Raw genomic sequence first — 24,688 nt, forward strand, 5'->3', positions numbered from 1 at the left:
ACAGACACACATTCATTCAGTCTTTATTCAACCTAGAGAGATTATTGAGAGCAGGCTCTCATTTACAATGATGCTGAGAGGAACAATACATGATATAAAAACAATATGGAAACAGAAAATACAATTAATTGAACAATTCAAATCAAATCACAACAACTACAGACTGAGGTGTAATGGTTGATTTAAACTGACCAATGGATATTAAAGTATTGGGTTAAGTGTCTGGGGGACAGAAGCTAAAAGCTGATTTCCCTAATTCAGTGCAAACTCTGGGGATCTTAAGCGTAAGCCAGTCACCAGTAGGGCTGTCAAAATGGGCCAAAAATGACATTAGAATATTCCTTCAAAAAAAAAAAAAAAAAACATAGGTTCGAACCATTCGAATATCTATTGTTGCGCATTATTTCCACAAGAGGGCAAACCAATATAACGGGAGACATAACTAGTTGGCTATAGGTCATTTATTTAAACAAAATAAATATCAACATACCTACACCAGCATAAGTAGAATAATGTATAATCTAAATCTCTCAGAAGGGTCTGTCTCTCGGAGCAAGATCAAATTAATGAAAGTTCATGGTATAGAACGGACATTTATACACAGCAGCGCATCTCCGAAAAAGGCGTGATAAACAATATATTTTTTTAAACGTGAAATAGTAATCAAAACATTGGGGATCCGTATGATGCTTCTGTCAATTAATCATTCAATATCTGTTCAGTAAGCCTACAGTAGCCTATATACTTGTTTCATGTTTTGTTTAAATAAAATTAAGGCACACAATTCCTAGAAATGTGACTAAACGTCGTCGTTTTGCCCTGAGGGATGATTTACAATAAAGTGCTATTAAAAACGGAAAAGTTGGGGTACTAAAATGCTTGACGCTATAACTCTCAAAACGCTAGCGTTAGCACACAACGCTAGTTAGCTGACTTAACGCTAACTGGTTCAGCTGCCGGTAGACCATCGCCGTACGAATTGGAAGCGCCGTCACGTGTCATTCTTTAAAGGGGAACTATCTTATAAATGGCCTTTTTGAGTGTTTAGCATTGTTTCCTAGCTATGTGAACTTATATTAATATGATCTATGTCTCAAAATTCTCATATTGGCGCATTCTTCCAATTCTCCTCTCACAATATTCACCCTCACTGAACTGAGTCGTTTGAAAATGTGCCTATATGTGATGTCATATAGTCACTGCTGCATGTTAATGTTCAGGCGAACATGACGCGGCGCAGTGGTTTAGGTGCCCAGGCTCAAAACAGCTCGAGATCTTGAGGTAGAAAAATGCTGTTTTTGAGGACTTGATTAGAAATACAAAACAATGAATAAAAAAAAAATATATATTACAGAGGTGTTCCATAGACTCACAGGAATTGTGTAAAAGTGCCCAAATAGTGAAAGAAATAGTAAAATAGTTCCCCTTTAACACTTCCAGAAGCTTTGTGGTCCGGTCTTGAACTTTCCCTAAATCCATTTCGTTAGATCCAGCACTGAATGTATCTTGTGATTATTATCAATTTGCGACGATGACAACAACTATTAGCCGTCAGCCATTTCCTGGTTGATTCCGGACATGATGTCACACGAATGCCAGGCTGCCGAGCCAATAGACAATTCGTTGCATTAGTGTGAACGTAAGGTGCACGTAAAGGGCGCAGTGATATCCAATGATATAGCTGTCACGTCTCTCCTGTCCGTCATGCAGCATGTTCAGACACACGCGAGAAGTCGAGAGGGGGGACCGCGGGGGCTGTTTAAATTTTTTTTTAAACACAATTCACACAATTCGAATATACATTTTTACAATCGAATGTAGATTAGATTATTAACACTTTGATAGCCGGGGTTAAATTCATAATTTACCATCCCTCGCCAGCCCTATTTAACATGGAGAAGTTCCCCTTCTTTGCAGGGCTATAACTTTTTAAATTGTATTGCTAAATTGACATTACTATGGCCCATTCAACGTCCTATATCTATTGTTCAGGGTGTAGCAACGTTATACTTTTTCATTCACATATTCATACTAAAATACGGTCTAAAGTATAAGTATGTTTTTATCGTTTTCTGCAGCTTTCTCCAGAACTTGATTTATAGCCCTAAATGCATTATATTGATGATCAAATACAGTTTGATAGGAATCTGTGCGAGATAAAAAATGTCAACTGGACGTGCTTCTAGGAGTTACTACGTATGATCTGATGTTGACCGGATGGGGGGGGGGGGGTCGTTTATAATTCCGTGGGCAACGTTATATCATTCATCTAGTGTGGGTGATATGATCATTAGAGCAGTTAGTATCGAAGACATTAAAAAATAACGCTGAAACTCACCGTAGCTTCCTCACGCCGTTGGGAGATGAGCGTGGAACAGACATTTTTCTATTATGGGATGTCGAAATATCCGATCCATTTCCAGGTTGTATAATAGTATATACGTCGAAATCATGTTGTTTATCGAGTTATTGGTAACGGATTGCTATCCGTTGTGATCAGCTCGAGTCCTGGGACTATTAGCGAGTGATCGGACCGAATTGAAATGAGCACCAGCTTCCACTTCCTGTTTCTGCCCTGGGCGATCCGCCGATCGGCCACCAGATGGCGCTCTTGAACCGTTGGAGAGTTGAGAGGGGCTCACCAGTACATATAATGTCTCCGGGGGAGAAATATGATTTCGATCACAGATTTTTGAAATATTGATATCAAAGACGCTGTCCAGCGTCTTCGGCAGAATAAGCATGGCGGGGAAAGACGCTGACCAGCGTCTTCGGCGATTAAAGTGTTAATTCGAATATAGAATATTCGTTGACAAAGCAGTTGGGTGGCGCAGCGGACATTGCGCTCGTCACCAACGCAAGAGACACCGGGTTCGGATCCGGCTGTCTGCGTTGTCTCCGGCTTGGGCCGGTCATCATACTAACTCAATTGGCAGAGTTAGCGGGTAGGAAGTCGAAGGGTGGTAGTCTGGTCGTTGTGAACAGCGACTCCTACAGGTCGGTTGGGGCGCCTGCACAGCAAAGTCAGGAAAATGGCGGGGGCAGTGTGAGCCTCCTACACGTTACTCCTCGCCAAATGAGAGTCCGCGCTGGCAGGTGAAAATATGTGACAGGCTGCCTCCACATGTATCGGAGGGGACATGTGATGCAAGGCTTCTATCCTCCCTACAACCGGCCAGTGGGGGGCATATGCGAGCAACGATCAGGACAGGGAAGGGAGAATTGGCACGAGAGGTAAATTGGGATGGGGAGGGAGAAAAAATAAATTAAAAAAAAATCACAGAAAAAGGAGGGGAAACGGGTAGATAAAAAAAAAAAAATCGTTGACAGCCCTAGTCACCAGAGAGATTATGATCAGGTCCAGAGTTTCCAGTCCAGTAATGAAGTGATGTAGGGTGGCAGATCATCAATAATGACTTCATACAGAAACAGATGCCAATGCAAGTCACATCTCTCTACCAGAGAGAACCACCCAACCTTATCATACAGGACACAATGATGGGTACCATAACTGTCACCAGTGATAAATCTAATGGCAGAATGATATACAGTCCAGAGGCTTTAGAGTGGAAGCAGCAACATGTCTATAAACTATGTCTCCATCATCCAAAAAGGACATGAGGTCTTGCACTCACATCATTGACAAGGAAAAGAAGCTCTCCATTACATTTAGCTGACGCTTTTATCCAAAGCGATTATCCAGTTCTGTAGGACAAGTCAGCAGGAAGGGTACTACTCTCGAGTTCAGCTGAGTAACAATGTTCAGCAAACAGTGTTGAAACTAGGGTGCTGCAGTGTTGAGTGCATAGTAGTAGAGACATATTAGTATAGTATGTAGTAATATAGAAAAGGAAGATTAATTAGTGGAAGAGACTAGAGTGCATGATAGTAGAAGACAGTAAGAAGGTTAGATTACTGCCAGTAGCAGTGATCAAGGTTGGAGATTCAGCCACATTTAGGCTTCAACTAACAAACACCTCCAACGTAATCTCAACTCATCTAATCTCAACTCACCTAATCCCAACACCTCCAATCTAATCTCAACTCATCTAATCTCAACTCCCCTAACCTCAACTCATCTAATCTCAACTCACCCAGCAGGATCTGGAGGGCGTTAGTGTGCAGGTCCAGGGCCTCCATCTGCTGCTCCATCACATCCATCTTCTCTGTGTCCTGGTTGTAGTAGCTGTAGACACAGGAGTAGGCCAGCACCTGGAACACAGCCGTCAGAACACTGAGCTGGTTCTATTGCAGCTGTAGGTTCACAGTATATAATCTCTGTCGCACAATACAAGATTCATCCTAAATTAGAAACGTACAAAGTTAGAATGGGGCCTTAGACCTATGTTGCATTTCATCCACCTTCTCTCTCCCCCTGCTTTCCTGTCATTCACTGTCCTATGGAATAATGCAGAAATGCTGCAAAAATATAAATAAATGAACAATTAACCTGTTAATCCCTAGCCACATTTTCAGAAGATTCGGCTAAAAGTACATACCCAAGTAAATTAAGAATGGCTCCACAACTACAAGGTCCATTTGCATGTTCTCGGTATCTAGGGACATCTATGGACCTCAGGGAATGTATTCCTAGTGTCAGATATATTGTGTCTGTTACTATGATGGAGTAAATCGTAATGAACCAAAGGAGAATATAAAATATTCACCAAGGAGAATATTTTTTCCATCTTTGACTGTGAATAACACCATGCTAATAATGATCAAAAGTAAGAAGATGCCACTGAGCTCATTCAGCAACTCCTTGAGAACAAGTATTGTAAAAATCTAAGCAAATGAAGAAAGGGCAGATCATTTACAGGGTTGTTTGTAGATACAAACCATTACTATATGCCCGTCGTGGTTAAAACCTTTTGAACTAAGGTTAGCGTTAAGCTAGCTAACAATGCTTCCATTCCTCTTTGACCCGTCTCTCGTAAGCTACGTCATCCCCCACTAAGAGTCACGGGAGATGTAGTAAATACAACAGTCCTGTGTGTATCTTTATGCAGATCTTTATGCAGTTTTAAAGCACCTTGGCTTTGTTCTGAATGCACTTTGTTGTAGTTATCCTACAGAGAAAAGAAAATGCACTTGACTTTAATGCACATTTTGTTGTATGCAAAGAGAAAATGTTTAAATTGTACAATCTTTCAGCAGTCAGTCTGGAATTAATGTATGCATTCAAAAGTGCTGAATAAATGTTGTATGGGCCCATAATAGTGATTATTAATATTATTTAAGTTAAGTTTTGCCATAATCATGTCTTTTGCCATAATCAGGTAGCAAAAAAAAAAAAAAAAAAAAAACATTATATATATATTTATATTAATCTTTTTCTGCTTTCGGTTTTCGGCCAACTTGTTTCCTATTTTCGATATCGGTTTCGGCCAAGAATTTCCCATTCGGTGCATCCCTAATTATTATCCTAATTATATTTGATCTATAACATAACTATATTCAAATAGTGACAAAGGGGGGAAAAAAAAGAAAAGGAAAAAAGATATACCGGTATATAAAAAATTTAAAAAAAATTGTGTATACGTTTTGTACATAAAACTATGAAACTTTTGTAACCTTTGCTAAATGATGTACTGAATTATGTTTATTTTTTTGTATTTTTTGTGTGTGTAAATAATGTAATGTAAAAAGGGTAGGCAATTATAAGCCTCGGCTTCAGCCTACACCTTTTCGGTCATGCTACAAAAGAAATATTTAAAAACATTAACCTCTTAACATCCAAGGGCCCACATGTGGACGATTCTTTGCCGACCTCTAGTGGCTCGGGTGTGCATTTCTTTTAATACAATATAGATAGAATTAAAGCCCTATTTATTGCCTGTCGATTGCCCTTTCAGGTGACAAAATCCGTTCAGAGGTTCTCGAGTTACATGCCGATATGTGAGGCGTGCCCCAAAGTACGCAAAAGTACACATTACCACCCGCGACTCCCGGGGCTCTAGCTCCGTCAATCATTTGGCGATCTCGAGGGTTGTAGCCAATGAGTGTGGCTTTCCAATGATACCCCATGATATGATAATTGGGGATCTAATACGGTCTCTATTGATCGATTTATGATAAAGAAAAGCTTAAAGTTAAGGCTTAACAGGTTAAGTACAGTTACTTCAGGATAATGAAAACAGTTGCGTAAGATTTTACCGGATTGAGTCGTGTCTTTTTCTCAGACGTTCACAGAAAGGTAAAGAAATAATATACGTTGTATTTTATGGCAATAATGTTGAGGTTTGTTCGACCCGTGAGATATGAACACAACATTCCAGTCAATGCTTGTAAGAAAAATTTAAGTTTGCTTCCTTTGTCGGTGTTAAATAAATCTCGGACCGATACCAGGCTAATAATAATAGTTTCCCTTTAAAGTGTTTGTTAATTCAGTATTCTGTTGCGTTTCCTCTCTTACCTTGCGAGCCTGAGCGAGGACCTTACAAGCATCGATGACAAAAGTCAAGGACTTCATCTGCAGAGCTTCATTGATGGAGGAGACCTTGTTCTCCAGGTTGATGGCAAAATCCTTTCACAGAAGCAAGGATGAATATAAAAGACATTAACTTAACTAACATTGAACAAAATAAACTATGGGCACCTGGTGTACAAATAAAAACAATATTCATGTAAAGTAGGGGTTTGATAATATATATACAAATGTATCATTAAAAAAAGAGGGGGAGGCAGGATGGCCTAGAGGGGCGACAGTAGCTCGGGAGGTAGAGCAGTTGTCTGGTAACCCGGAGGTTCCCGGTTCGATTCCCGCTCCTCCCGGGCAGCGTGTCGATGTGTCCTTGAGCAAGACACTTAACCCCTAATTGCTCCCAATGAGCAGGTTGGTACCTTGCATGGTTGCCTCCGCCGTCAGTGTGTGAATGTGTGAGTGAATTCTGCAATCTGTTAATAAAGTTTTCAATCAATCAATCAATGTATTCCAGCTGTGAGCTGGTGACTGAAGGGTGGCTGGTATTACATCTATGGTGCCCACCATCTCTGCCTAAGTGCCCTTGAGCAAACATCAAAACTGCTCCAGGGGCGCTGCACTGCGGGCGACCCTGCGCTCTGACCTCTCTGATGAAATGCATATTTGTGGTGGATTGTGTGTAACTAGAAGGGATATGAGGACTGTCTGTAACTAGGAGGGATATGAGGACTGTGTGAATGTGTAACTAGAAGGGATATGAGGACTGTGTGTAACTAGGAGGGATATGAGGACTGTGTGAATGTGTAACTACTGGGGGGATATGAGGACTGTGTGTAACTAGGAGGGATATGAGGACTGTGTGCAACTAGGAGGGATACGAGGACTGTATGTAACTAGGAGGGATACGAGGACTGTGTGTATGTGTAACTAGGAGGGATATGAGGACTGTGAGTATGTGTAACCAGGAGGGATATGAGGACTGTGTGTAACTAGGAGGGATATGAGGACTGTGTGTATGTGTAACTAGGAGGGATATGAGGACTGTGTGTAACTAGGAGGGATAGGACTGTGTATAACTAGAAGGGATATGAGGACTGTGTGTATGTGTAACTAGGAGGGATATGAGGACTGTGTGTGTGTAACTAGGAGGGATATGAGGACTGTGTGTAACTAGGAGGGATATGAGGACTGTGTGTAACTAGGAGGGATATGAGGACTGTGTGAATGTGTAACTAGGGGGGATATGAGGACTGTGTGTAACTAGGAGGGATATGAGGACTGTGTGTAACTAGGAGGGATAGGACTGTGTATAACTAGAAGGGATATGAGGACTGTGTGTATGTGTAACTAGGAGGGATATGAGGACTGTGTGTGTGTGTAACTAGGAGGGATATGAGGACTGTGTATACCTAGGAGGGATAGGAGGACTGTGTGTAACTAGGAGGGATATGAGGACTGTGAGTATGTGTAACTAGGGGGGATAGGCCAAAATACAAATTTCAATTGCCTTGTGTACTTTGACAAAGTAATCTTCTTCTATATTGAAATAATGCAAAATGAAAATGTGATAATATGCATATTCAGAAATGGGGAAATCGATTGTGATGAGTTCAGCCATTACGATCTGATCGCAGGGCAGTTTTGTTGATATGATTAGAGATATAATAAAATAAAGTTTAGCTGAGACTAACGATCTCAGGGCAGTTTTATCATCATATCAACAAAACTGCCCTGAAATTGCCAGTCTCAGCTAAACTTTATTTGTATTGCCATTTATTGCGAGATTAGACAATAACGTGTTTTGTTTAAAAAAGTAATAATAAAAAGATATATATATATTTTCAATACTATTAAAATAATAATTATTATAATAAATTAAATAATCAACTTTTCCATCACACATTTTCTTCAAATTGTGTTCAGAATATTGTGTTAACATTGAATCGTGAACTCAGTAGGGGTGTAACTGTACACAAAAAACACGGTTCGGTACGTACCTCGGTTTTGAAGTCAAGGTTCGGTACGGGTTTTCGGTACAGTGGGGGAAAGCTTGGCTTTCCATGTTCCACTCAGGGGTGATGTAGTGTGCAGTAACTAATTGTACGTGTAGGGCTGTCAACGAATATTCTATATTGAAATTAATAATAGACTTGCAAATTTTTTTTATAATAATTATTATTATATTAGATTGTGAAAAAAAAACAGCCCCCGGTGGGCGGTCGTTAGTGGTTAACATACCGTTGTATTCGTTCGGTACGGTACACACTGAAACGGTTCGGTTCGGTACGGATACGTGTACCTTTACACCCCTAGAACTCAGTATTTTGTATCATATTGTGTTTTATGTAAACACTCTTTACTGACTAATGAAAGAGGACTGCAAGAGAGAAATTAGAGTCATCAGGTAGACTAGTACCTTGGCCTGGTTATGGAAAGTGCATCTCTCATTGTAGTCTTGGAACTTCTTCTCCTGCCTTGCTGCTTTACTCACCTGGTAGAAAAACAAAGCAAGAGATTTGCACATGAAAATATATGAAGAATTCATATTTCCTTCAAAATCTTTTTGTGGAATTTGATTATTAGGAACGCAAATGCCAGTAAATGTATTTCTTTACCCGATATTTATTTATTAAATCTTAAAAGAGGCTATTTTGTGGATCAAAAGGATTAGACATTCGATTTCTTTTTAAACAAACCATGGCAGAGCAGTTGTAGTAATCTTTGTGGGTTGGTTTCCATGGCTTCAAACACCTCCAACAAAAGCCATGGTTACATTTGGCACAGGTCATGCTAAAGAAAGAGGCATTGGAGAGACAGAGGGAGAGGTGTTAAGACATGCTGTTTAATAAAAATCAAATATGAATTATTTATGTTTAATGATATTTAGTCATATCACACACGCAATGCCTCTGGTTGTGATGGGGTTGATGTGAAATGGAGGATTGTGTGATGAATGGTATTCATGGTGGGCAAGAAAACCCAACATGCAGTAAAATAGATGCACTTTCCATAACCAGGCCAAGCCGGTACTATCCTGATGCTGGACAGAAGAAAGTATCCTGATGCTAGACAGAAGAAAGTATCCTGATGCTAGACAGAAGAAACTATTCTGCTGCTAGACAGAAGAAACTATCCTGATGCTAGACAGAAGAAACTATCCTGATGCTGGACAGAAGAAACTATCCTGATGCTGGACAGAAGAAACTATTCTGATGCTGGACAGAAGAAACTATCCTGATGCTAGACAGAAGAAACTATCCTGATGCTGGACAGAAGAAACTATTCTGATGCTGGACAGAAGAAACTATCCTGATGCTGGACAGAAGAAACTATTCTGATGCTGGACAGAAGAAACTATCCTGATGCTGGACAGAAGAAAATATCCTGATGCTGGACAGAAGAAACTATCCTGATGCTGGACAGAAGAAACTATCCTGATGCTAGACAGAAGAAAATATCCTGATGCTAGACAGAAGAAACTATCCTGATGCTAGACAGAAGAAACTATCCTGATGCTGGACAGATGAAACTATCCTGATGCTGGACAGAAGAAACTATTCTGATGCTGGACAAAAGAAACTATCCTGATGCTGGACAGAAGAAACTATCCTGATGCTAGACAGAAGAAACTATCCTGATGCTGGACAGAAGAAACTATTCTGATGCTGGACAGAAGAAACTATTCTGATGCTGGACAGAAGAAACTATTCTGATGCTGGACAGAAGAAACTATCCTGATGCTAGACAGAAGAAACTATCCTGATGCTAGACAGAAGAAACTATCCTGATGCTGGACAGAAGAAACTATCCTGATGCTAGACAGAAGAAACTATCCTGATGCTGGACAGAAGAAACTATCCTGATGCTGGACAGAAGAAACTATCCTGATGCTGAACAGAAGAAACTATTCTGATGCTGGCAGAAGAAACTATCCTGATGCTGGACAGAAGAAACTATCCTGGTGCTGGACAGAAGAAACTATCCTGATGCTGGACAGAAGAAACTATCCTGGTGCTGGACAGAAGAAACTATCCTGGTGCTGGACAGAAGAAACTATCCTGATGCTGGACAGAATAAACTATCCTGATGCTAGACAGAAGAAACTATCCTGATGCTGGACAGAAGAAACTATTCTGATGCTGGACAGAAGAAACTATTCTGATGCTGGACAGAAGAAACTATTCTGATGCTGGACAGAAGAAACTATCCTGATGCTGGACAGAAGAAACTATTCTGATGCTGGACAGAAGAAACTATCCTGATGCTGGACAGAAGAAACTATCCTGATGCTGGACAGAAGAAACTATCCTGATGCTGGACAGAAGAAACTATCCTGATGCTAGACAGAAGAAACTATCCTGATGCTGGACAGAAGAAACTATTCTGATTCTGGACAGAAGAAACTATCCTGATGCTAGACAGAAGAAACTATCCTGATGCTGGACAGAAGAAACTATCCTGATGCTGGACAGAAGAAACTATCCTGATGCTGGACAGAAGAAACTATTCTGATGCTGGACAGAAGAAACTATTCTGATGCTGGACAGAAGAAACTATCCTGATGCTGGACAGAAGAAACTATTCTGATGCTGGACAGAATAAACTATTCTGATGCTGGACAGAAGAAACTATCCTGATGCTAGACAGAAGAAACTATTCTGATGCTGGACAGAAGAAACTATTCTGATGCTGGACAGAAGAAACTATTCTGATGCTGGACAGAAGAAACTATTCTGATGCTGGACAGAAGAAACTATCCTGATGCTGGACAGAAGAAACTATCCTGATGCTGGACAGAAGAAACTATCCTGATGCTGGACAGAAGAAACTATCCTGATGCTAGACAGAAGAAACTATCCTGATGCTGGACAGAAGAAACTATTCTGATTCTGGACAGAAGAAACTATCCTGATGCTAGACAGAAGAAACTATCCTGATGCTGGACAGAAGAAACTATCCTGATGCTGGACAGAAGAAACTATCCTGATGCTGGACAGAAGAAACTATTCTGATGCTGGACAGAAGAAACTATTCTGATGCTGGACAGAAGAAACTATCCTGATGCTGGACAGAAGAAACTATTCTGATGCTGGACAGAATAAACTATTCTGATGCTGGACAGAAGAAACTATCCTGATGCTAGACAGAAGAAACTATTCTGATGCTGGACAGAAGAAACTATTCTGATGCTGGACAGAAGAAACTATTCTGATGCTGGACAGAAGAAACTATCCTGATGCTGGACAGAAGAAACTATCCTGGTGCTAGACGGAAGAAACTATCCTGATGCTGGACAGAAGAAACTATCCTGATGCTGGACAGAAGAAACTATCCTGATGCTGGACAGAAGAAACTATCCTGATGCTGGACAGAAGAAACTATCCTGATGCTGGACAGAAGAAACTATCCTGATGCTAGACAGAAGAAACTATCCTGATGCTGGACAGAAGAAACTAGTCTGATTCTGGACAGAAGAAACTATCCTGATGCTAGACAGAAGAAACTATCCTGATGCTGGACAGAAGAAACTATCCTGATGCTGGACAGAAGAAACTATCCTGATGCTGGACAGAAGAAACTATTCTGATGCTGGACAGAAGAAACTATCCTGATGCTGGACAGAAGAAACTATCCTGGTGCTGGACAGAAGAAACTATCCTGATGCTGGACAGAAGAAACTATCCTGATGCTGGACAGAAGAAACTATCCTGATGCTGGACAGAAGAAACTATCCTGATGCAGGACAGAAGAAACTATCCTGATGCTGGACAGAAGAAACTATTCTGATGCTGGACAGAAGAAACTATTCTGATGCTGGACAGAAGAAACTATTCTGATGCTGGACAGAAGAAACTATCCTGATGCTAGACAGAAGAAACTATTCTGATGCTGGACAGAAGAAACTATTCTGATGCTGGACAGAAGAAACTATTCTGATGCTGGACAGAAGAAACTATCCTGATGCTGGACAGAAGAAACTATCCTGATGCTGGACAGAAGAAACTATCCTGGTGCTAGACGGAAGAAACTATCCTGATGCTGGACAGAAGAAGCTATCCTGATGCTGGACAGAAGAAACTATCCTGATGCTAGACAGAAGAAACTATCCTGATGCTAGACAGAAGAAACTATTCTGATGCTGGACAGAAGAAACTATCCTGATGCTGGACAGATGAAACTATCCTGATGCTGGACAGAAGAAACTATTCTGATGCTGGACAAAAGAAACTATCCTGATGCTGGACAGAAGAAACTATCCTGATGCTAGACAGAAGAAACTATCCTGATGCTGGACAGAAGAAACGATTCTGATGCTGGACAGAAGAAACTATTCTGATGCTGGACAGAAGAAACTATTCTGATGCTGGACAGAAGAAACTATCCTGATGCTGGACAGAAGAAACTATTCTGATGCTGGACAGAAGAAACTATCCTGATGCTGGACAGAAGAAACTATCCTGATGCTGGACAGAAGAAACTATCCTGATGCTGGACAGAAGAAACTATCCTGATGCTAGACAGAAGAAACTATCCTGATGCTGGACAGAAGAAACTATCCTGATGCTGGACAGAAGAAACTATTCTGATGCTGGACAGAAGAAACTATTCTGATGCTGGACAGAAGAAACTATCCTGATGCTGGACAGAAGAAACTATCCTGATGCTGGACAGAAGAAACTATCCTGATGCTGGACAGAAGAAACTATCCTGATGCTAGACAGAAGAAACTATCCTGATGCTGGACAGAAGAAACTATTCTGATGCTGGACAGAATAAACTATTCTGATGCTGGACAGAAGAAACTATCCTGGTGCTGGACAGAAGAAACTATCCTGATGCTGGACAGAAGAAACTATCCTGATGCTGGACAGAAGAAACTATCCTGATGCTGGACAGAAGAAACTATTCTGATGCTGGACAGAAGAAACTATTCTGATGCTGGACAGAAGAAACTATTCTGATGCTGGACAGAAGAAACTATTCTGATGCTGGACAGAAGAAACTATTCTGATGCTGGACAGAAGAAACTATTCTGATGCTGGACAGAAGAAACGATCCTGATGCTGGACAGAAGAAACTATCCTGGTGCTAGACGGAAGAAACTATCCTGATGCTGGACAGAAGAAACTATCCTGATGCTGGACAGAAGAAACTATCCTGATGCTAGACAGAAGAAACTATCCTGATGCTAGACAGAAGAAACTATTCTGATGCTGGACAGAAGAAACTATTCTGATGCTGGACAGAAGAAACTATCCTGATGCTGGGCAGAAGAAACTATCCTGATGCTGGACAGAAGAAACTATCCTGATGCTGGACAGAAGAAACTATTCTGATGCTGGACAGAAGAAACTATTCTGATGCTGGACAGAAGAAACTATCCTGATGCTAGACAGAAGAAACTATTCTGATGCTGGACAGAAGAAACTATCCTGATGCTGGACAGAAGAAACTATCCTGATGCTGGACAGAAGAAACTATCCTGATGCTGGACAGAAAAATTATTCTGATGCTGGACAGAAGTCAACAGTGACATTGGGAGCATGTCATTCAGTGTGGGGATTACAAAATGTAATTAAATAAATCAATAAAATAACAACTATAAATATATATGCTCATTATTTCTCAGACATTCCACCATGCCTGGCCTCAGTAAAGAAGCTTTGTACATGCAGAGACTCTGGTTCCTCTACGTACTGTAGACAGCCTTCATTCTTCTCGATCTGGGCCTGGCAGCTGGGGCAGCGTTTGGAGATGAGTTTGGCGAGATGTTTGCTCTGGGCCTCCATGCTCATGCCGTCGTAGTAACCGCCGTCATCCATCCACTGAGACATGTGGCTACAGCTGGCTGGGTAGTGAGCCTGGGGGGAGAGAGAGGGCCTTCTGAGCACTTTATACCATTACTGTTAATGGTGATACAACAGCACTTCTTATACCATTATTGTTAATGGCGATACAACACTTCGGATGAGACGCTAAACCGAGGTCCTGACTGAATCTCGGTCGCAAAAGAACCCAGGACGCCTATCGTAAAGAGTAGGGGGTTCCCCCGATGTTCCTGGTCAAATTCCAAATCAGGTCTCTGACATCAAGGCCACCTAATCATCCCTTCCCCTTAATTGGCTGATATCAATCCCTGTGTCCTGAGCCGTTCAACCATTGTGTAGTGTGATGTGTGCCTGGTGCCAGTGTATGGCAGCCATTGTGTAGTGTTGTGTGCCTGGTGCCAGTGTATGGCAGCCATTGTGTAGTGTGATGTGTGCTTGGTGCCAGTGTATGGCAGCCATTGAGCCTGCGTAGCGTAGGTTGGGTGCTACCAGTGGTGGTGAAGGAGGCAATTTCCACCCTACATTGTGGGGAGCGCTTTGAGTGTCTAGAAAAGCGCTATATATATTTGTATTATTATAATTTTTCTTTGATCATTTCAGATAATGGTTGAAGAAGTGAGTCTTTAGTCGACAGCGAAAGATTGGGCGGGTTTCGGCTGTCCTAACTGTGGTGGGCAGTTCGTTCCACCATTGTGGGGCAAGGACTGAGAAGAGGCGGCTTCTCCTTGATGACACTCGGATAGGAGTGGGTCTGAGACGGCCAGAAGATGCAGAGCGTAGGGGTCTTGAGGGTGTGTAGTTAGAGACCATTGACCGGAGGTAGGCGGGAGGTCGAGGGCCTTGAAGCAGATTCGTGCGGCAATGGGGAGCCAGTGAAGGTCCCTAAGAAGTGGGGTGACACGGGCTGAGTTCGGTAGGTTTGAGATCAGGCGGACCGCTGCGTTCTGGATGAGTTGAAGAGGCTTGGTGGAAGTGGCCAGGAGGCCAGCAAGCAGTGTGTTGCAGTAGTCGAGGCGGGAGATGACTTGATTGGACGAGGAGTTGGGTGGCTTCTTTTGTCAGGAAGGGGCGGATGCTTCCGACTTTGCTCAGGAGGAATCTGCAGGTTCTAGTTGTCGCTGCGATGTGAGTGGAGAAGTTCAATTGGTCATCGAGGACAACACCAAGGTTCTTGGTGGTCTGGGACGCAGTCACAGCTGCATTCTCGACTGTGATGGAAAGGTCGGTCAGGGGGGAGGATTTGGCCGGCAGCTGGAGCAATTCTGTTTTGCTTAGGTTCAGTTTGAGGTGGTTGGTCGTCAGAGTCAGGGTCAGGGTGGTTGGTCATTTGAGGTGGTGATGTCGGACAGACAGGCCGAGATCCGCTCAGAGACGTGGATATCTGAGGGAGAGTATCATCGGCATAGCAATGATACAAGAAGGCATGAGACATGATAATGTTACCCAGAGATTTAGTGTAGAAGGAGAAGAGAAGGGGTCCTAGGACCGAGCCCTGGGGGACACCCGTCCGCAGGGGGGCAAGTGGCCGACAGGGTCTCTCTCTATGACACTTGGTAGGAGCGGTCATTGAGGTATGATGTCAGCGCAGAGCCAGCCACTCCCATTCCTGCGAGAGACGCGAGGAGGATCTGATGGTTGACTGTGTCGAACGCTGCAGATAGGTCTAGGTCCCTTGAGACGTGAAAGGCCTCTCCTAGACTCTAGGAGAATCAGGACAGAGGAGAGGCCTTTCGCTTTTGCTAAGTGAAGTGCCTCTGTGACCGCAATGAGGGCCGTTTCTGTGAAGCCTGACTGATTAGGGTCTAGACTCTAGGTGATGTTAATCGTGATACAACAGCACTTCTTATACCATTACTGTTAACACATCCAGCGGCAAAAACACTGTACAGCGTTATTGCCCGCCATGCGTTGAACGCCAACAACGCTGTACAGCGTTTTTGAGATCAATATTTCATTTTTTCGCCATGGCATTCATAATTCATCCAGCCAACCTCTGGTGCTCCAGCGGGACCCTGAATGAGACTGCAACGCCTCAATACCGCCGCCTGGTGGATGGTCGGGCGAGTTACACTCTCAAAACCGGATGGTGTGATCGGTGCGTCGAGGAAATTCCTCCGGCAGTCACATCTTGTTACGTGGATCCAGACAAACACTATAGTGCATATGGATCGCTGCCATAATGCAATAATCGATATGATTTCGGCGTTTATTGCACCATACAAACCGGAAATGGATGTAGGAGATCGGTGTCAAATAATTGGGATCTTTCTCATCCAGTCTCATCGGCGCAAGGTAAGAGGACAGTAACGTTATTTTCAGCCCGATTGTTTATTCATTTCACTGCAAACCATCTGATCAATATATCAACCCATAGTAAATAAAGCCGTTACTGACGATCAAGGAATTATAAACGACCCCCCCCCCCCTTTCCTTCACGCATGATGAAGCATAATGTATACCGATCATATACATTTGAATTTTTTAATATAGCGTGTATGGGAAAGAAACGCCAATCGATAATCTATATATGCTTCAGGGCCTATAACTACTGTTTTTGGAATTACAGCAGAAAAGATTAAAAACATACTTATATTCTCGACGCTAGTAACACAACAATGTATGAATGAAAAAATATAACGTTCCCACATCCTGAACGATAGATAATCGATGTTGAATGGGCCATAGTAATGTCAATATAGCAATACAATTTCAAAAGTTATAGCCCTGCAAAGAAGGTAAACATCTCCATAGGCTTTCAATGGTGGCAGACTGGGTACTTTGATGGGTACAATGGCTGGCAATCAATATTTTCTTTTTTTACGATTTATTTTTTGGCGTTTTATCGCTTTATTACTACTGGGCAGTCCAGTAGGGAGAGACAGAGGAGAAATGGGAGACAGAGTGGGGGGAAGACATTCGGGAAATAACGACTGATTCGGGAATCGAACCCGGGTCGCCCGTGTCGCGGCTGAGCGCGCTATGTGGTTCGCCACTGGGGCGCCCCGGCAATCAATGTGTTAACACTTTGATTGCCACTCACGAGTTTTCTCGGATTTATAATAGTCACGTTGAAAGCCACTCACGAGATTTCTCTGATTTTTTTTTTTGCGATCTGAAATCATATTGCATCACGCGAGCCTACCCTAGCCTACCCAAGAGCCGCCGGCGATTAGATGTGGAAAAAAGCGCCCCCTATCGTCTCCCAGATGACATCAGGGATTTTGGAATGGACTCAATAAAAATGGATGGGGGAAAAAATCCTGTACTCCACATTTTCCAGTCCACTGATGCAGCCGGGGTTACCAGAGTTCATTATGGATCCTCTGAGCGCCGTGGATCATGAGTTCTACTGTATACACGTTAGATCTATACACTTATCGATTTTTTCGAATGGTGATCAGGAATTGGAATATACCAGTTGGATACCATCTGATGTCAGGTAAGGAATCTATGTTATCAGTGTTAGGATAATCAGACTCATTTTGATGAAGATATAAGCTGTTTTGTGAAATGTGCTCCAGCGGTTTCACTGTAAAATCGACGAGGAAATGAAAGCAGCTATTATCAGCGCGCGCCTCGAATGGGCGTGCGTGTACGTATAATATTGATCATCTAGCGTTTATTTGAAAACGATTCATAAATAGGCTGACAAATATCAACGTTCTGGAATATTCCAGTAAAAGACGATTATCACAGAATGGCCCAGAATGGGCTGTTTTTTTTTACCTCAAAACGGGTGCTTTTCAAAATGCTCTCAAACGGAAATGAAGCGATAAAAAAACAATCTGCCTTGACAGCACTGACTGGAAAATGATTCTTTGATAAGCCACGGGCAGATTAGACACATAGCCATAATTTAAAACATAGATTAGGCGATATTAACGTTAACATTAAAGTGGATGGTGGCATTCAGGCACTAAGTCTGGCGCCACCTGGTGGCACTGAAAGTGTTAATGGTGATACTACACAGGAAAATGCACTTCTTATTAGGGTTTCAAGAACGAAGTGCAGAAACCCTATTGTTGTTGTGGGGGATCTTTATTTTTTAGAAATGCTTTTGCAAATTCCTGCGAGATGGTAAATGGTGGCAACATGAACTTTGACCCATTGATTGGAAGTTGTGTGTAAATGCTCTCCAACAAATATGACCCCACTTGGCCTAAAGGGGGCGCTATAATTAAAGGTCAAACCTTTGCACTTTGAAAGGTCAGACCTCCTACGCCTTAAGTCCGATTTCACAAAACTTGGTAGAGACATCCAACTATATTCACTCTACAAATTTGCCTCAAGGAACCATAAAGTCTGCCATATTGGATTTTCCGCCATCTTGGATTTTATGTAAAACACATTTTTGAAATCTCCTCCGACTACTACCAAATCTGCTGTGGATTAAAGTTGGTATAAGGATCGTTTATATCTTTTTTTGTTTTTAAGATATTAACTTCAAACCTATTGTTCCATTTTCAAATTAATATATAAAATCTAGAAATATGACTAACGTCCCGGAAAGCAACAGTTGTGATTGGAGGATCAAGAAAAGAGGGTGGGGTTTGAGTTTCTGACCTCGGGGAAGTTGCAGCTAAAGCAGGAAGACCAGCAGCACTTGGTGCAAGTTCCCATGCTGCCAATGTTCTCCTTGCAGAGGATCTGGTCGCAGCCCTGGGGGTTGGTGCACCACGTCAGGTTGGAGCAGCACTCCACATAGCCCCTCAGCAAGGCACTCTCATACTAGAGAGAGACAGAGAGAGTGAGAGAGAGAGAAAGAGAGAGAGAAAGAGAGACAGAGAGAAAGAGAGAGAGACAGAGAGACAGAAAGACGGAGAGACAGAGAGACGGAGAGAGACAGAGAGACGGAGAGAGACAGAGAGACGGAGAGAGACAGAGAGAGAAAGACAGACAGACAGAGAGAAAGACAGAGAGGGAGAGAGAGAGAGAGGAGAGAGACAGAGAGAGAGAGAGAGAGACAGAGACAGACAGAGAGACAGAGACAGAAAGAAATAGAGAGACAGAGAGAAAGACAGAGAGAGAGACAGAGACAGAGAGAGACAGAGAGAAAGAAAGAGAGAGACGGAAAGAAATAGAGAGACAGAGAGAAAGACAGAGACAGAGAGAAACAGAAAGAGAGAGACAGAGAGAAAGACAGAGACAGAGAGACAGAGAGAGAGAAAGAGACAGAGAGAGAGAGACAAAGAGTATAATTTAAAGGGCCACTTCGCCGATTATCAAACTTAATCCTATGGTTCTGTTGCGAGGATGACGTGTGATAATCAGACATAAAACCTACCAACATATTATGTGTCTGGAGAGCTCTGCCAGAGCGGACCTCTGGTGATCTGTAGACACTACTTCCTCAGATATCTCCAGCTATAGTAGAGCCCAACTCCAGGAAAGTACAGTCAACTAGGGATGCACGATAATTATCGGGCCGATATCAGCAATTATGGCATCATCCCGATAAAAGTATTGATAGCTCCGATAATACAAAAAAATATATATATATTTTTTATTTTTTTACACTTAATTTTTTTTAAAGATTTTCTTTTCATGTCAACGTTCACACGCACAATATATGCTTATTTAGGATTTGACTTGATTCAACAACAAAGCAGTCGGGGCAATGGCAAGCCGAAAACGTGGAGGTTGAAGTTTGGATTTTTTTTTTCACAACTGAGGTAGGTAGATTACATTTTTAGAGACTAAAGTACCGAAAAAAGGTACCATTGGGTACCGGTATCGATTCACAGGTACCGGTACCGTATCGGTTCAAATGTGAACGGTACCCATCCCTACTGACAAAGCACAATACCTGTTGGTTTTTAGTTCACTCATTGTTCAGGGAAACACATTGTTAATGACATTGACGGATTGTGAATTTTGTGATTGACTCAAATTATATTTATTTGAAAAAATAAATATAGTCACTTTATTTAAAGAGTCAAAACTGTTCTCTTGGCTTTGTTTTGTTCATAGTAGTAACGCTCATGTCATGATAAATCTGGTTAGGTAAAAACTACAGGAATATACATAAAAAAAAAAAGTTTATAATACAATAAATATATATATATATATCGGTATCGGTATCGACCTTGAGGAGCAGAAAGTTATCGGTATCGATATAAAAAAAAATCAATATCGTGCACCCCTACAGTCAATGGTTGAGGAAACAGTGTCTGCAGTTCACCAGATGCCTGCTCTCTGCAGGGTTCCTCAGCAGGGGGTGGCAGAGCTCTGGAGATGCGACAGGTTGGGGAGATTTGATTGGAGGTCTGATTATCACATGTCCTCACAACAGAATGATAGGATTCAGGTAAAAGATCAGCAACATGATACAGCTATCCTATTATCCATACAACAATAAAAATGATGTCTTAAAGGCTGAGGTTAGACTAGTGTATTCCTGGCGTTTTTTTATACGTTTTTGACGACGTATCATGTCCTATCTACACAGAAACGCGTTTTTTGGTGTTTTTTTGTGGATACGGCTGAAACGCAAAATTGTGTTTGCGTTTGGAGATACGCAAAAAAAACGCCAGGAATACAGCGTGTAGTCAGCACGGAGCAGTTGTTGCGAAAACGCCCATGCGCAGTAGATACCATCTGCGTGCCCTTCCTGTGTACAGTGTGTGTGTTTGGGACAGAGCTCCGTGTCCCAAATAGCTTCAGCTACCATGTGTTGTCAAGTTATTGTTATAAGGACCCCAGTCCAAGCTACAACAGTCTGCATTCCCTTAACAATTGTTTGTATTGAGCCGTATTGTATTGTACCCATATGCAATATGTTAAATAAAGTTTACATCCATTCATTCTGCTAGCATTACCGATTGCATGAGCTGGCTAACGTGAGCTATCAGGATTCAGACCCTGTTAGCTCAGAGTTCCTCTTTCAACTTAACAAGCATTAAACAAAATGGCCCAGTCATCTATTCACCTTTGTTTAATACACACAGCGTTGTCTCTAATGTTATCTAACTACTGATAGCTCGCGATATCATCAGTTTCGTGCTGGCTAAGTAGCGTGAGCTAACGTTAGCTTCTAGCCACAATGCTATATTGTTATAATGGCATACTCCATTGACGTTAGCATGCAGCTAACAATGCTACCGATCGTTTTTAGACTAAACTATCTGCTCTTGGTGGTCACTTGTGTTGATGTTAGTTTTGTTTCATCAACAAATGACAGGCAGAACACACAGTGAATGTATCCGTTTTGTTTATTGCACTTTTATTAGGCTTTGCTGAAAAAAGAATTGCTGCATTGAGTGAGCAAGCAAGATGGTGGCGCGGCATAGGCGCCTGCCTTATTGACATTTCTTTGCTGGAGCTTCCACCAGGAAGTGTATTGGCACATTCGTTCTGATTGGTTGAAATTGCCTTCATGTTTGCCACCTACTGCCACCTACTGCTTTGGCAGTGTACTACATCAGTGTGCTTGGCTGACAAAAACGAAAAAAAAACGAAAGTGTGACTCAGGCGCACGACGTCGCGGCGATACGCATAAGAAAACAATACGAAGATGATACGAAAGGTGTAACCTCTGCCTTAGTGAAGGACCAAAACCACTCGTTTCTGGCTGTGGAAGAGACTACCCTGTAGGCAGCATACTAATGACATCTGGCTATCATGTCTCCAATGGCAAAAGCAACTAAAATCATCTTCATTCCATTACTTTAAATGAGATTTGTTTTGTGTCAAAATGCAACCGGAGAAAGAAAGAAATTCTTAACACTGAAGACAGCGGCAACAACTTGACTACTTGCTACAAAACAAACATATTGAGAGAAAATAATTAAATGCAAAGTATTTTATGTTGTGAAAATGTATAATCTACTGCATTTTGAGGTGAAATGAGTTTTAAAGATGTTTAAAATGAATAACAGACAAACTATCACTCTCATAATCTTCCGTCTATCCTCTTTTCTCGCAGTCTTTGCTATTTTCTTTTCTTCTTTATTTTAATTTTATTATTATTTTTTGTTTTGTTTTAATTTGATTAACGTCACAGTGACCAAATGCGTCCACATTTTTATAGGATTCCATCACATTTTCATAACAATAGCGAATATAACTTACCTTGAGGTTTCTTACAAATTAACAATGTTTTATTTGTCCTTTATATGCGGATAACATTCAAATCTTAAATTGTACCATTATGTTCCCGTTTAGACAACAAACATAATGCTAATGATGCACTTTTGTTAAGATAATTGGGTGACCATTGTCGATCACTGTACTCAGGTCCCATTAATAGTTTAACGCTGTTCAGATCACGTCAAAGAATAGACGCGTCCCAGTGACCTGTGGGCTGTGACCTGTGCTAAAGGTATGGGAATTGTATTAATTTTGTAGTTTTCACATTTTCACCTTTTAATTTTAAACCAATGCTGCCATATACTGACAACAGAAAGTGTTGTGTAAGTTATAGTATAACGTCAACTTGAGACCCGCACTTCCGTAAACACCGTCGCCCAAAACACATTCTAGAGATTCACACTTTTTACTGGTACATAGGTTCATATCTAATAGTCTTTAGATGACTAAATATAGATGCATACTCATGAAATTTGATATATATATTCTAAAATAAGTATAATTTCACTTCATCTACCTGTCGACATGAAATTCCGAAACGCTGACAGTAAAAAAAGCCTGGATGGGCCGTGACCAAATTTGGTCCCAGACAATAAGAGTGACTGAGATTGGTCTACGTTCCGTTAAGACCAGAGTCTTAGAGGGACAGCATTAAAGCAGTCATGTGCTTATACACTTCCAGGAAAAAAACTCATTCAGCATTAATAAGTAATAATAATAAAAAAAAAGAATAAACTACTAATTAACAAGTCTTATACATACAAAAACATGTAAAATATAAAAAAATGTATACTGTATCCGAGTGCATGAAATGTAAATTTCAGGTCCCATTAGTGGCCTCAAGATGGCAGCAGGGTGAGCAGACTTCTCTTAAGAAACCTTGGCGTTACCTTGGCGACGATGTCCTTATCAGTAAGGATGTTGAAGAAGAACTGGGACGTGGGCTGGGCCTGGCAGTCTGTGATTGGACAGTTACAGTTCATCACCAGGTTCTGCTCGATGCGAGCCGTCAGGTACTCCTGCCAGCAAGACTGAGAAGAGAGGAAGATTGTTCCTTTGTTTCTGATGTAAAGTGCATCGAGTCTCCTCTTCTGTGAAATATGCCATTAACAAGTGAATAATTCATTACTTTTTGATTCATTACTTGATGATATGAAAACCATTACTGAAAGCCATTTGTCACTTTGATCCTGACCAAATACAGCTAGTTTCTTAGATCTACATCTGTGTAAGACAACAGCCAGAGGGTCACAATAATCTGACTGAGAAACAGTGAGTAAACCTCAGTAAATCTGTTTTTATTCACTCAACGCTGCAGCAAGTTTCAACACTGTTTGATGTATAGATAGATAACAGTAGATGTATAGATTAGGGATGTTAACAATTAATCGAAGATCGATTGATTGATCGTTAAGGATTTACTCGAACACATTACATTTACCGGTACTTGATCAAACAATGATATGTTACAATGTTGACGGTCTCTTATTACATTGTAGCAGTCAGTAGAATGGTGTATTTTCAAAGCATGTTTTAATGAACAGATAGAGGGTGCATAACTATGACGAGGAGGAGGCAACTACCTCTGTCTGGAAAACACGAGGGGAAAAAACACGAGTGACGGCAACTTGCAAAAAACAGTAGATGACTAGATGTATAGATAACAGTAGACTCACCCTGCAGCAGTAGTGCATGCAGCAGAGGGTGGGGTCAGCCTCCGTCTGGCCGGTCCTGGAGATGAGACAGACGGGGCAGCTAGTCACAGGGCTGGGGGGCGGCTGGGGGTCACCACCCTTCAACCCGGCGGCCATGACGAGCGTATCCGGGTCGTCGGTGTAGCGCTGGATGAGCAGGTCCACGTTCCACTTGCAGTGGACCAGCAGGTGCTCAGCCCGGTCCAGGTCCAGGCTCAGGGTGCCGGAGACCTGCTGGACGGTGCTCTGCATCAGCTGCCGGACCTCCTCCTGGGTCATGGTGCGGCCCATGGAGAACAAAACCGCCTCCAGAACAACGTCCTCAGCACGCTGGTCTGCTGCCACCAGGCCACTGCAGGACACACACACACACACACAAACACACATATATTTCACAAGGAAACACACACATACAACCACACACACACAAGACAGAATATAGCATCATCGTCTTAGCTACTTTTTAAAAAGTGAGTTGTTTTTGCATATTTTGCGCACAGCATGTTGTAGCGGTCTTCATTTAGAAGCTTGTAAAATAAGGACTATTCATAACCACTGTCATCATTGGAAATTCGTTTTTTTAAATTATGTTGTGAAAAACTCACAAACTGTGCTTGTTGCATCGTGTGAGGATCTTTTACAAACAGGCCAGT

The 24,688-nt window shown here is 41.8% G+C and overlaps 1 protein-coding gene across 4 annotated transcripts in view; it reads right to left on the reverse strand.

The window, feature by feature from the left end:
* Nucleotides 1-24,688, reverse strand: part of cul9 (cullin 9) — a 288,372-nt gene that overhangs the window by 9,168 nt on the left and 254,516 nt on the right. For all 4 annotated transcript variants that reach the window (XM_084320985.1, XM_084320984.1, XM_084320983.1 and 1 more), the window contains 8 exons: nucleotides 24,018-24,387; nucleotides 23,232-23,372; nucleotides 18,817-18,981; nucleotides 14,123-14,286; nucleotides 9,121-9,214; nucleotides 8,841-8,915; nucleotides 6,416-6,526; nucleotides 4,095-4,212 (listed from right to left, as the gene is read on the reverse strand). In XM_084320985.1, the coding sequence (XP_084177111.1) occupies nucleotides 4,095-4,212; nucleotides 6,416-6,526; nucleotides 8,841-8,915; nucleotides 9,121-9,214; nucleotides 14,123-14,286; nucleotides 18,817-18,981; nucleotides 23,232-23,372; nucleotides 24,018-24,387 (1,238 nt within the window). The remainder of the gene's footprint in view (nucleotides 1-4,094; nucleotides 4,213-6,415; nucleotides 6,527-8,840; nucleotides 8,916-9,120; nucleotides 9,215-14,122; nucleotides 14,287-18,816; nucleotides 18,982-23,231; nucleotides 23,373-24,017; nucleotides 24,388-24,688) is intronic.

Source organism: Notolepis coatsorum, assembly GCF_963971535.1.
Source record: "Notolepis coatsorum genome assembly, chromosome: 9".
Taxonomy (NCBI): Eukaryota; Metazoa; Chordata; class Actinopteri; order Aulopiformes; family Paralepididae; genus Notolepis; species Notolepis coatsorum.